This window comes from Manacus candei, unplaced genomic scaffold (genome assembly GCF_025592945.1).
Source record: "Manacus candei isolate 608988 ecotype Guabito, Panama unplaced genomic scaffold, ASM2559294v1 h1tg000043l, whole genome shotgun sequence".
Lineage (NCBI taxonomy): Eukaryota > Metazoa > Chordata > Aves > Passeriformes > Pipridae > Manacus > Manacus candei.
In genome coordinates this window covers 11,264,554-11,278,560 of record NW_026138091.1, presented here as the reverse complement: position 1 = coordinate 11,278,560, position 14,007 = coordinate 11,264,554, and the positions used below count along the sequence as shown (strand labels likewise).

The following is a 14,007-nucleotide window of genomic DNA, read 5'->3' as shown; positions in this document are numbered from 1 at the left end:
CAGTTCAGAGAAAGTATATTCAAGCATCATGGAAAAGTTTAAAGCTAAGTACCAAATCTCCAGTAAATTAGAATGGGAAAACTTTCAATTGTTCATTTCCTCCCCACCCCTCAACTTCTAAGAAAACAAGAAAAAACTTGTAGCAGACATCAGGGTCTTGTAGTCTTCTCCCAGACTTCTGATGAAAAATTTGCCAGCCAAAAGCCTACCAACAGCTGAACTGCAGCTGAATTCTCCAAGTTCAAGCCTGCTCCACATCAGTGTACCACATACCAGTGGAATGCACTTCAGAGGGTACAGACAATTCTCAAGATCTCTCTGTCCTACTTAAACCAGGATAAGCTACTGTATGAAAGTGTAAAAATTGAACACATAATATTTTGTTCTAACCTACTTTAGAAGTATTTTGTAGCTCACTGTATAAGCCAAGACACGACTTGATACTTTAAGAAAATTTTCTGCAAAGCATACTGTCCTAACCCGACTTCCAAGATGAAAAGTACAGACACTTTATCAAGTTTTAAATAGGAACAGGCATAGTGGGCTGTCACAACTATCAAGGAAAAATTGCTATAAAAAGTCATGGGGCAGAAAATGCAACTTCTCATCACTCTACAGGTGATACAGGAGCTTTCTTCCCACCAGCTAGACTTCTCTTTTAATGTCGTCCATCTTATTGTAGGTGTTTATTCAAATCTCAGTAGCTTTTAGTCTAGGACAGATAATTTTCCCTAGAAAAGATACATGGAGCAAGAATACCATTGGTGGCACTAGAAACAAAGAGGACATTTCCACAAAAACACTCAAACAAAAACAACAACCAAAAAAACATTAAAAAATCCCAAACCAAATCTAACCAAACAAACAAACACAAAAGCCCTCCAAGAAACCCCCAAAACTAAACACATCAAAACACACACTACTTATGCCCCAAAGGAAAGTACTTAACCATGAAAACAGAGAGAAGTATATCCACTATCAAATACGGAAAGGAAGCAAGTACCAGAAGGCATAAAGGCTTCCATGCTTCACTACCCACACAAAAGTTTAATTCCATGTAACCAAATTAAACAAGGCAGTATGAGTACAAGTGAGAATACGAAACAGACTGGGCTACTGAATGTTAATCATGGCAGTCTACAGCCTCTAATGAAATTCACCCTCAGAATCAAGTGTTTAGAGAACTACATGAAGATGGAAAAAGTCATCAAGTACTGCAGAAAGGAAAAGAAAAAAAAAAGAGAACTCCCAAGATAGGGAAATAAAAATGCAGATAGGAGTAGATAACTCAGCCTAACTCAAATTTCAGAAGGATACCAGAATGAAATTATTTAAGAATTGGGAGCATTAAAGGATAAAGCCAGTTGGCTTGTCACAGCTAGTTCCTCTCTTTTATGGACTGATAGTCCTACTGACTAGGAGAAAAGGAATACATGTTCCAAGTCTTACTTGCAGCACAGTCAAAAATACATCCTCCCACTCAAGCTAAACTATGATGAGGACAAAGTTTCAGAATGAAGTTCAAAATTTGGGTTTGCTTGTTTAATAGTTCTCAGCAACCAGCTGCAGAGACAGCAGCATGTACAGCATAATTTTTATAGTGAGGTTCTACGGGTATACTATTTAATATTCTTAATCATGCTTTGGACAAAGGAATAAGGAATAGAACAAGCATCAAGCTGAAAGGTGGTGACAACTATTTGATAAGACCATCCTGAGTGAAGACAACTCAAAATTATGAATTCCAAGAAAGACAGCACAAAGCACTGCGGGCCTTATGACAGCATGAAAAAAAAGCCCTACTTAAGTAACAATGGGATACAAAAGGACACCAGACTGTACTGGATCAAGCAGATTACAAGGCAGGGATAAGTCAACATCATGGTACTACTGCACAAAGGAAAATTCTCATTCAGGGAAGTGTGAACATCAGACATTGCAATTTAGCAGAATTCTAGAAAGCCACAGTCCTTCTAAACCATACACTAGGAATTACTCAGCTGAAGGTATGTCCTCATTCTGGGTTACTACTGTAAGGAACAAATGTGTCAACTGAACACTCAGGAATAAAGAATAATGATATAAAGAATTATGATTTAAGAAAATCATTACCTTTAAGAAAAGACTGTTGAAATTTTCTTCTTTACATGAAGACTTACAGAGGGAAAGTGGGTGAATATGAAAACCAAATGCCAATAACCAAAGAACTACAAATGTAGTGTGTAATGCACTAAAGGGGGAAGAGGGAGTATAAATCAACCTATCTCACTGAACACAAAGGTTAGATATCTGGAAAAACAGCAAGGGTAAAAGGCAGTATAAATAACCTGTCTAAAGAGGTTATAGTCCCCTTCACTGGAGACTTTTTAGCATAAAGATAATGCTAGAAGTTGCCCAGGTTTACTGATCCTCTTTCAAAGTAGAAGAGGGTCTAAATCACTGGAAGACCTTTTCCATCCTGAGCTCCTAGGACAATAAGACAAATGAGACATATCAGCCTTTACACCCAAACCTATAATGAACACAAACGAATTCAGAGCTTTCACTGCTTTCTAACTGTGGAAAACAAATGCTAATCTATTTTGCTGACAGAACCTTTCTGTGATCCTGCAGTACTATTAATAAAGTTGGCCTTCTAGAGAGAGTATCCCCTAAATCCATGATCAGATCTGAGATCTTGCAATCAGAGGGCTAAGTAGTTCTTCCTGTTCAGCAGCTCTGATATCATTAGTTATCATAGGAGGGAAAAAAAGAATGTTTATAGAAAGCGATCGATTTCTTTCTGCTCCATGTTTGTTTCTTTTAATTACATAAGGTGTATATACACAGAGAAGGCCAAGTAACTACATTTCTGGCCGATATAACACTAGGGAACTACAGGCCTGTCAGCCTGACTTCAGTGCCAGGGAAGGCCACGGAGCAGATCATCTCGAGGGCCATCACACACCAGGTTACAGGAAAACCAGGGGATCAGGCCCAGTCAGCAAGGCTTTCGGAAAGGCTGGTCCTGCCTGACCAACTGATTTCATTCTATGACAAAGTGACATGCTTAGTGGAAGAGGGAAAGGCTGTGGATGTTGTCTGCCTGGACTTTAGTAAAGCTTTTGACACTGTCTCTCACAGCATTCTCCTGGAGAAACTGGCTTCCCATGGTATGGACAGGTAATAAGTAAAAAAACTGGCTGGATGGTTGGGCCCTGAGAGTGGTGGTGAACAGTTATACCCAGATGGGGGGTGATCACTAGTGGTGTTTCCAAGGACTCAGTACTGGAGCCTGTCCTGTTTAATATCTTCATTGATTACATGGACCAGAGGATCAAGTACATCCTCAGTCAGTTTGCAGGCGACACCAAGCTGGGTGGGAGTGTTGATCTGCTGGAGGGTAGGAAGGCTCTGCAGGGGGATCTGGACAGGCAGCATTGATGGGCTGAGGACAACTGTATGAGGTTCAACAAGGGAAAGTGCTGGATCCTGCACTTGGGTCACACCAACCCCAGCCACTGCTACAGGCTGGGGAAAGAGTGGCTGGAAAGCTTCTCAGTGGAAAAGGACCTGAGGGTGCTGGTCAACAGCCAGCTGAACACAAGCCAGCAGCGTGCTCAGGTGGCCAAGAAGGCCAACAGCATCCTGGCTTGTATCCCAAATAGTGTGGCCAGCAGGCCCAGGGCAGTGACTGTCCCCCTGTACTCGGCCCTGTTGAGGCCACACCTCCAATCCTGTGTTCAGTTTTGGGCCCTCCACAACAAGAAGGATATTGAGGTGCTGGAGTGTGTCCAAAGAAGGGTAACAAGGCTGGTGAAGGGACTGGAGCAAAAGACTTATGAGGAGCAACTGAGGCAGCAGGGGTTATTATAGCCTGAAGAAAAGAAGGCTCAGGGGAGACCTTATCACTCTCTACAACTACCTGAAAGGAAGTTGTAGGAGGTTGGTGTCGGTCTCTTCTCCCAGGTAACAAGTGACAGGACAAGAGGAAATGGCCTCAAGTTGCACCAGGGGAGGTTTAGTTTGGATATTAGGAAAATTTTTTTCACTGAAAGGGTAGTCAGGCATTGGAACAGGCTGCCCGAGGAAGTGCTAGGAGTCAGGATCCCTGGAAGTTTTCAAAAGATGTATGGACGTGGCACCTGGTGACATGGTCTGGTGGTAAACACAGCAGTGCTGTGTTAATGGTCAGACTCGATGACCTTAGAGGTCTTTTCCAACCTTAACGATTCTACAGTGTTATGGTTCTATTTTCAACATGATGCAAAAAGGAACAACTAAACTAGGTTTAAATCAACTATGAAAGTTGGATCAAACAGATCCTATGGGATTTTAGCCTAGTATCAAACACTCTTTGTTTTGTTCTGGGAAGATTGCATTAATAAAGTGAAGGAAAAAAAAAATTACTGAGGTATATCAGACATCAGGAAGGAGGTACAGAAAAAAAGAAAACAAGAAAGCATCAAACCAAAAATATCAATTTCATGCTGGAGAGAAAAAAAAAAAACCAACACATTTTTTATGAGCTGTTTAGAGTAACAGATTAAAGTATCTGTCAAGTTCATCTTAAAAAAAAAAAATCAACACCCCCCTCCACACTTCTTTGGAAAACTGAAAAACTTCTTTCTTTTCTAGAATTGATCTTCTTTCAAGTGGTCGTGAATTGCATTCTCTATTGCCCATATAAGCTACACCCATCAGAAGCATCTAACAGAGTCAGGCCACTCAATAAAAATTCATTCATTGTTTAATAAAGAAAACAAAAACTCATTCTAGTTGATGTGTGCAGAATTCTTAAGTTTCACTATATTTTTTCAGGGAAAATAATTCCTAAATAAGTTTCCTAACAATTCTAAAAACTCTTCTTAAAAATCGGACTGGAAGTCCAGAATGACTGGATTACCCCATGGCTATCTACAGAGCAAAAGAGAGCTATTTATTCTTACTTTTTTTTATAATTTAATATTGACACTAGAATATAAAACTTCTAATATAGAGCTTGGTAAAATGTGGATTATATATGACTTTTCCAGTCATTTAAGTCCTGCAAATATTTCCTTCTCCAAACTACCACAAGTAACGAACAGCTCTTCAGTCTGTTAAGCTTGATTCAGTCATGTATTTGTAAAATCAGCACGACAAGCAATTCTTCCTCTTTTTCTCCTTTACAACCTCCCCCCCGACACATACACATATGTGCACACGCAGAGGCTGCAGAGTGGAAGGCAGAAGAGTGAGTCCTTAACAAGCTGTTGTGAAAGAGCTGCATTAAACCAGATATACAGGAGAAGTACCAACTCTGTCCTCAGCAGTACTGGATTTCAACAGAAATACAAATACCAGATTTGATTAAATGTAACTGATTTGTGCTTATAAACATCCAGATGGTACATGACTAAACAAATTGCACATGTTTTCTGAAGAAAAATGACCTTGATATCCAAGTTAAAAAATTAAGCACTTCATTTATGCTTCTCGAAGCATAAAACAAACTCATGACAGTTCCAAATAGAGACCTATATCTCATATTTAGGAGATTATCAGACATGTTTATAAAATCATGGACATATTAGCTCGCCAGCCTCTCAGGCACACTCAAGGAGCACAGACCAAATACCAAGGAAACATACAAAGACTGCATCCCAGTTCCTTATACCTCAGACTGGTATGATTTAAATTTGGCTTTTTTCAGCTGGGAGAAAAGGAGCAATTCAGTAATGAAGATCAATAGATCACAGGACAAGGAAGCCATGCCCCCATTCAGCTAGTTATACATGTCTCTACTTTGGCAGTACAGGATGTTAAGAGGCACAGATCCCAAATCCACAAAAACTCATCCTGACTTAAGATAACTTTCTCATTCTGGATACAAATTTCAGGGGCTATTTTATAAATGATATTCCATATAGCAGCTCACTCAACATGTGTATCAAATAGGAATCCCTAAAAAAAAAAACCCACCACACTACATGCAAGCAAACCAAAAAAAACCCACAAAATTTCGCAGAAGTCACTTGTACCCATCTCATTTCTTTATTCTGCCTCCTTTCCCCCGCCAAAAGAAAATTATTATGGATTTGAATAGTGTGCACTAAGACCCAAATTTATAGGCAAGATTAAGTTTTTACTGAATTCAGAGAAAGTAATGAAAGAGGCTCTAAAAAATAAAACCATAACAAGCATAAAATACACTTTGTACAACAAATCTTCCCCTGTTAACCAGCTAAGACAATACTTTTAGTGAAAATATCCTTTTTACCTAATTTAAAAATCACAGAATGCTATCAACTCTGAAAAAGGGAAACTGATCATGTGTTCCTACCCCTCTTTTTTCCTTTATTTACATAGTAGAGTATCATTCCAAACATTTCAAATTTTAAAAAGCCAGTGTTTGCAGTTCCTCCTGCAGTTCTCACTACACTTCCCTGGATGCTCATCATTCACTTTGAAAGGAGAAGTGGTTTATCATAGCATTGAAAAAGAATAGGGTCCTGCAACTAGAGATCAGACCACATACATAAAAACCACATGAAGGAAAACAAAGTGACAGGTAATTTTAAGTCTCAATGCTATAGCTGACTGAATAACAAGAGTGTTAATAATGCTTCTAAGGAAGTTTGAGCAGAGAGGTGACAACGGGGCAGTAATGCAGTCTCCCAGAAGGCAGAGGAGAATAGGAAGCATACATTCCTGTAGAGGGAATGCCAGTCCTCTTGTGTACTTCTTCCCAGCAACACTGAAACTCTTAATCTTCAGCTTTACAACACATCTAAATTACAGTGACTAATGGTGTTAGCTGGCAAGAATAGCAAAATCCAAACATCTATTGAAGGACAGACAAACCAGGGGCAAATAGTTGCTGCAATAAGGTCTGTCCAAGGATCCAGCCCAATTCTTGAAGGTCAATCAGTATTAATATACTCCTGATTCAGATAGTGCCATGAAGAGCAGAAGGAAAGAAAGAAAAGAAATGGTAGCTTGCTAATGGAGGCAACTTTCTTTTGACAAAGCGGTAGTTGTGAGAGTCAGACCAAATTCAGCAACCCCATTACAACCTCCCCAGGAACAAAATAACTCCCTTATGTGTTTTCAGCACAGCATCATTGCCACTGTTGCTTTAACATGATTCCAGTCTGGGCTTTTTCAGTGTTCTACTAATGACTTCTCTGTACAACATGGGTGACAGATGGGGAATGATGATTTTTCAAGTGATTTAGTCTCAGTAAAACTCAAACAATTTCATGGGGCAAGGAAATCAAACCACTTATTTAGCCTAAGGACTTTGCCTCTTGCCAAACTTCGATGATTTCTGCAAACAATAAAACTTCTCAAAGAGATCATACAATTTCTTTGTTATGGAAACTATTAGGCAACCTAAATACAGAGTTTGCTACCAGTTCCCTCTATAACATAGTACGCTAGGGTTCTCTTCAGTATTCCTTACTCATGCTTCTAATGAACTTCAGCAGGAGATTTATCCAAGTAAGAAATGATTATTACAGTCCTATGTTCTTTATGTTTATATAATGTCTTTCATCCAGATGATTTCAAAATGTTTTAAAGGTCACACGTAGAAAATTACTATATTCAGTGCAGCCTCCTATCAAGAGGAACATAGCAATTTCAGTACCCAAGCAACAAAACAGAACAATTTAGGTTAGAAAGTAAATACAAAAGCCATGCCTACAGGGGGAGTTTAGATCCTCAGTGACATTACCAAATTAACATCTGGCAGTGGTTCTAGAGTAAAAGGTACAAGGATTTTCATCTGGCAGATGGGAGCTTAGTTCTATATCTGACTCATGGCACATCTAACTGGCACCATGTTGGGGTACTCCTTTAGTACTAACCCAAGGAAAAGAGTGCCACCTTGGGAATCAGTTACACCACTTTCTGCAGCATCCAGGATTTCTCTTGGACACCCCCCCTCCAAGCACAGCCCAGCTTAATCAGTCAAAGTAATACTGCCATAGACAAAGTTAATTGAACTCCATGATCTAATCTGCTTTCCAAATTCAGTCTAGAAATAAGATATAATCAAGAAGTCGTAAGAATTATTTGCACTAATCTTAACAATTTCACCAGTTGTTAAAGAACATAATCCATGTCTAGCCCCTGGCACAAAAGATAACTCTTTTGGAAAGAAGAAATTATTCAACAGTGAAAACATCCATAAACCCTACCCCCACCTGAGAATATTTCTGTAAAGTTAAATGTACATAATCAGTATTAAAAAAAAAGTTTTAATGAACTTTGCACCTGATTTCCAGTGGCCTTCAAACCCACTAAACTTAAATATGATTGCCTGTTTTTCCACCTGAAAATCTGGTCATATTTAGTGAATTTTAACATGCAGAAGCAGATACTAAAACATTCCACCACAAAGAAGACATTTCTCTGAATTAAAAAAAAAAGGCAGTGTTTTACATTGCCTTCTAGACAAAGCTCTCCTCACTAAAAAAACAGTCAAAAATTTTAAGTAAGAGCACTGCACACAAAGAACCATGTTGAGGCATCAATTTAATCTAACATCAAGCTTCAAAATGGAAGACTGAAATAAATAAATAATGCATTCTCACTGTCATCAAAACATGGTAGTATTGTTATTCTGTCCAATACTGATGAAAACCATTTTGTCCTACAGGCAATACCAACAAATGCTTTAACAAGGCACTAACTTTGTCACTTGGATTAGAGATGCTTAAAAAAAAATCAAATAATAAAACCACCCAAATGGCCTTTTGTGTCTCTTTGGCACCCTAATGATCCTCTCCATGGACACAAGGGTCTACTTACTAGCTCAAATCAAATATCAGAATTGGAGACAAAAACTGCTTGGCCTAAAACCTCAACCTGTATTTATCTCATGCCATGTGTAAAACCTGGACTTTGAAAACACAGGAAAATGCAATTCATTTAAACCTTATGGGAAAAAGAAATCCATAAACCTACTCAGGTACACTTTGTTACAGTGTTTAAGTAGAGAAACAAAAATCTACCTATCAACTACAATTCTTCTGTAGCAGGTCACTGTCAAGGAGAAATTGGAAATTTAAAAAAAAAAAAAAACAAACCAAATGTTTTCTTGTTAAATTATATAAAATATGAAATATTCAAGGGTGGAAACTAGAATGCAATGAAAATATTTGTTTCTCGGGAACTCCACACTCTTTGATTTGGCATGGGGTTTTTTTGTTTTGTTGTTTTTTAAGTTTCAGTGCTTTTATCCAGCTGAGTTTCCAATGCAACAAAACATAATTTTACACTGACTTTGCCTATCAAATTGACTGGATGTTAAAGAGCCTTTTTTGAAGGCTTTGCATTAATTCAGTAGTCTTATTTTGCTGAAAATTACAATCTCTACACATTTCTCTGTGATATAAACACAATGCCATTGTTATAACTGCAAACTACACTATTTGTGACAGATGCAATTCCCCCTCAGTGCATTTACCTCACTGATTTCCTTTGTTAAAAAAAAAAAAAAAATCAACCAGTATTGAAATCTCAAGCTATAAGAAGTCCTTTCAACACTCATTCTGGTTTTCAAAAGTCTAAGAAACCAACTCCAGAAAAGGAGTAATTTTTTTCTTATGTAATTGGATCCAACCTTGCAGTCACAATTTCAAATGTAACATTTGTTGCAAGTCATATCCATCACTGCTTTAACCAATATCTACAGTGTAATTGTGGCTTTTGATAGAATTGCAACTTTGATTGCCATTTAAACTTCTCCTGCCGACAGGATTAACCTCTAGGTATGATAACTGTAAGAAAGGATTCTTGAGCAACACTCTCTTCTGTTAGCATGCATGGCTACAAGTGCACTCCTGTTCATTTATAAAAAGCCTCCATTCCCCAAACACACACGCTTAGCCACAATACTGAAAAACACCGGCAGGCACAGGAACCACTGCAAGGTAATCCACTGCAAGCTTTCCGACTGGTGTACAGAGAAAAGGTCCTCCTGGGAAGTCACGGTTTCATGAGGATGCAATTCCATACGGCACAATTCAACTAACAATTCCTTTCTAAACACTGAAGGGTTATAATCCACCCCCTACAGCCCCCGGAAACCTGGACAGTGATACTCTGTGATGAAAAGTGAATTAAAATTAATACTAATAATAATAATAATAATTATACAAAGGGGTTATGTATGTGGCAAAGTTAAACTCACAGAAAACATGAATTTAAAAGAAAAAAAAAATATTAAAGGGTGCCTTAGCAGGCACACCCCAGGTGATGGTTCTTCTTCATGCAAGGGGCACAGCCTCTCCAGGGTTAGGGTACGCAGGCAATTATGCCCTTCCTGGTATTTATAATTTCTGTTTCCACACACGCGGCACACCGCTGGGTCAGGTTTACCGAGGAGCCCCGGGGGGCTGGGTGCTCCCCTCCGCCCCCCCGCACACTCCCCGGTAAACGTGACCTGATTCCTATTACGGCCGCCCTCCCTCACACCCCGGGGACGTTCCGCGGCTTCCCCGGCCCCCATTCCTGTCACGGCCGCACAGCCGCTCCCCCGCCGCCCTCGCTCCCCCCTCCGCCGGCGACCCACCGTGTGGAGGTGCCTTTCCTCACGTCGCACATCAAGCACTTGAAGGCCTCGGCGCTGTTGCGGAAGGTGCAGACGCTGCAGTCCCAATACCCCTCGTCCGAGGAGGGTTTCGGCTGCCGCTTCGGCCTGCGGAGACACACGCGCGCCAGGGGCAACGCCGGCCGCGCCGCCCCCGCCGCCCCCGGGGCAACCCCGCCGCCATCGCCGCCGGCCCCGCGCTCCCGGAGGGCCCGGGGGAACCAGAAGGCGCCGCCGCTGCCCCTACCTGGTCGGGCTCTTCTTGTCTCCCATGCCGGCTCCAGACGCGTTCCCGACCCGGCCCCGGCGCGGCCCTTTGTGCGCTTGTCAATAAGAAGGAGCGCGGGGGGTCTCCGGGCTCTAGCGGGGACCCGGGGAGGAGGAGCCGCCGCCGCAACCTCCAGCTGTCGGGGAAACTCCCGCTGCCGCCGCCGCCTCCCCGCTCACGTGTCCGCCCGCCGCCAACCAGCGGCGCCCGCAGGCCGCGGCGCCCCGCGGGCCGCGCTCGGCGGCAGCTTCGCTCCGCCGGCGGCTCGGGCGCTGCGAGCGGCGGCGGCGGGGCCCGGGCAACGCGGGGGCTGCTGGGGGCGACGGGCGGAGCGGGGGCGGTGCCGGCGCCGGGGGGCGGCCCCGACGGGGGGACGGGAGGCGGTGCTGGGCTGAACGGGCAGAGCGCGAGTGTGAGGGACTGCAGCCGGCCTGCGCGGCTCTGCCCTGGAAGCCGCTGCTCTGTTGTCGCGCAAGGTTGATCGCACTGGCACCTTGTGCTCCTTCCCACAGAAATTGCTCCGGGACGTGCTTTACAGTAAGAAAGAAACGGGAATAAACTGAACACGAAGTTCTGCTTAGCAGTCTTGGTCTCGAAGCATCCCGTTGGCCTGAGGCCAGTGGAGAACGCCGTGGGTACCAATACAGGACCAGGAGACAGCGATGTTATACCTGGCACCCGTGTGCAGCGCGGTGCTTTTGCACTTAAAAACTTGCAAGTACAACGTGGTTCACAGGCATCATAGCAACATCAGGCAGGATACGGGGGTTTATCACCTCTGTTATCTTAGAGCACCGGAGCCCAGTCACAGACTAGGATGCCATTTTGCAGGATGCTGTGCAAACTGAACAAAGAGCATATGTCCTAAGTACGTAACAAAGACAGCATTAGACACAGGTAGACAGCAGAGTGCAAGCAGACAACGAGATGATACTGGTCAGCATGTCAGTGACCAAAGCTATTGTTGCTGCATTGTCTTTGTCCGGAAATGATAAGATTTCAAGAACAAAATATGCCCAAGGATAGCTTTACCCAAGTGTGTGAAGACAGATGTTTTTGTAAATTAAGCAAGTGGACAATGGAGGAACTTTCTGATTCTGAAGGCAAAGTTGTCAAAACAAGTTTCAGCTAGAAATACTGAGATATGATGGAGAGAGGAAAAACATAGATAAAGTGCTTGACATCTCAGGAAAGCAATTAAAGACCCATTCATTGGGACATTACATTTATGTACAAGCACTAACACTTCTACAAGATTCATAGTTTCTGTGTCTCTCTAGCAACCCTGTGCATCAGCAAGTGGAAAACTGTGTAGGATTTCCTACTTGTGGTTGGAAAGTCATCCTAATTTCCTTCTGCATTCGCATCCAGCTTCCAGCATTGTAATCTTCCTCACCTTATGGGCTTTTTTCTCTATTTGCCTCAGCTTTTCCTTTCTTCCTCTATCGTGATTTCCTTCTTTCTTCTCTCTTTATGCTTCTCATAGAGTCTTTTGTAAATTATGAATAAAATGTATGCATTGCACATCTAAGGGTGGGCCATACCACGCACAGATAGCTGGCCTGGGTTTGTTTGCATTTAGTTAGACATCTATGTGAACTAGGTGCCCAGACCAGCCCCCAGCGGGGAGAAATAAGTTCATGCTGAAAGTGATTGATCTGATGCTAAGACAGGCATCTACAATTTTCTCCATAATTTTACAGGGATCATTTCTTTCCTTTGACTATAAAGAGCACTTTGCACAAGTAGTCCAGAACTGGACATCTACCCTTTAAAATTACAGTACTATATGAGGTGTCTCACCTGTGCTTGAACCTCACACTACATAGAAATCTCTTAACAGGAAGCAGTGGAGAAACCTGTCTCCTTGTGCCCTTTTCCACATTGCACTCTTTCTAATGTATAAATAAACATATTATTTCCTCACTTTTGGAAAGCAATTATTTTGAAACAACTGTTTTCTCTTAACCTTTCCTCTGTCACAGCCTACTTTTTCCATACGAATTGTGAGAAATGGAACTTCCAGTGATGGTTACAAAGGCTGGGATATGTTGTAATCCCTCAGGAACCATTCTTGGAGAGAACCATTTCTAATCAGTCAGAAGAATCGCAACTGCCAGCCACAAGTGTTATCCCTAGCAGACAAGTAATCTTTCTGGTTGTTGTGTTCCAGATCACCTGCTTCAAGGCTGTCACCAAACCACAGTGCTCAAAAATCAACATGTTTTCCCAGCAGCATTGGACTTGTTTCCCACCAAGCTCCCAACACATCTTTATTTTGGGAGCTGAAATGTGATTCAGAGGGTGCATTCAAAAGTTCAGGTGGATGGGTCATGGTGTTACTCCCAGGGCCCACGGGTTTGTGCAAGGGTGGGTCTCATTCTTGAATAACACCAAAGAGGAAAGAAAGGATATTTTCCTCACACCTTGTTCTGTCCTCAAATAGGAGCACAAGAGAACACCACTGAAACCATCAAGCCATCCCATGTCATCTTTGCAAATGAAATGTGATAGAAGGCATTATTTAATGGCAATGCAGGAAAGCACATGGAAGAGGTGTGTGCATTAGTCAGATGCGGAAGAGATTTGGGAAGACTTTGATACAAACTGACAAAGTTGAGTATTCCATAGCCAGATATTTTGTCATCCAGTGGTACCCATATGAACTCAGAAAACTCATCTATCTTTGCTATGGCACATGACTTAGACTCTCACTGTATGGCACATGACCTAGAAACTTTGAATGACAACATTATTAGCAGTATTAGCAGTCTTTTAAAAAGTGTTTCAGGGAAAGAAAGAGTAAGAATGAATGAACCTTCATTTTGAATTCCCCTAGTTCTAGGTTTAATTTCATCTAGAAGTACAGTTGTTCCAGAATAGTTATTTGCACCCTGTTTTAGTTCAGCGGAGCTAATGTAAACACATTTTTGAGACAGAAGAGATGGGCAATATAATTGTATCTTTGTACATCAGGTATTCACTCTCTAGCTAGTGTTTGGTCTCTTATTATCTTAAAATTGACTTTTTTTGTAGCATTGTACAAGAGAAGTGCTCACAATATGATTATGATATTGAAGATGATATTATGCTGATAGCTTTGTGGAAGTAATATATTTCAATATATGGTATAAATGTTCCAGCATTCATGACTTCTCACTTAAAAGTTTATTCATAA

General features: G+C 41.6%; 1 protein-coding gene across 1 annotated transcript in view; it reads right to left on the bottom strand.

The window, feature by feature from the left end:
* Positions 1-11,029, bottom strand: part of YAF2 (YY1 associated factor 2) — a 34,243-nt gene extending 23,214 nt beyond the window's left edge. Inside the window, exons 1-2 of the mRNA XM_051795592.1 lie at positions 10,809-11,029; positions 10,544-10,669 (exon numbers count right to left, since the gene is read on the bottom strand). Coding sequence (XP_051651552.1) covers positions 10,544-10,669; positions 10,809-10,834 — 152 coding nt within the window. The 5' untranslated portion in view covers positions 10,835-11,029. The remainder of the gene's footprint in view (positions 1-10,543; positions 10,670-10,808) is intronic.
* Between the last annotated feature and the right edge of the window lie 2,978 nt (positions 11,030-14,007).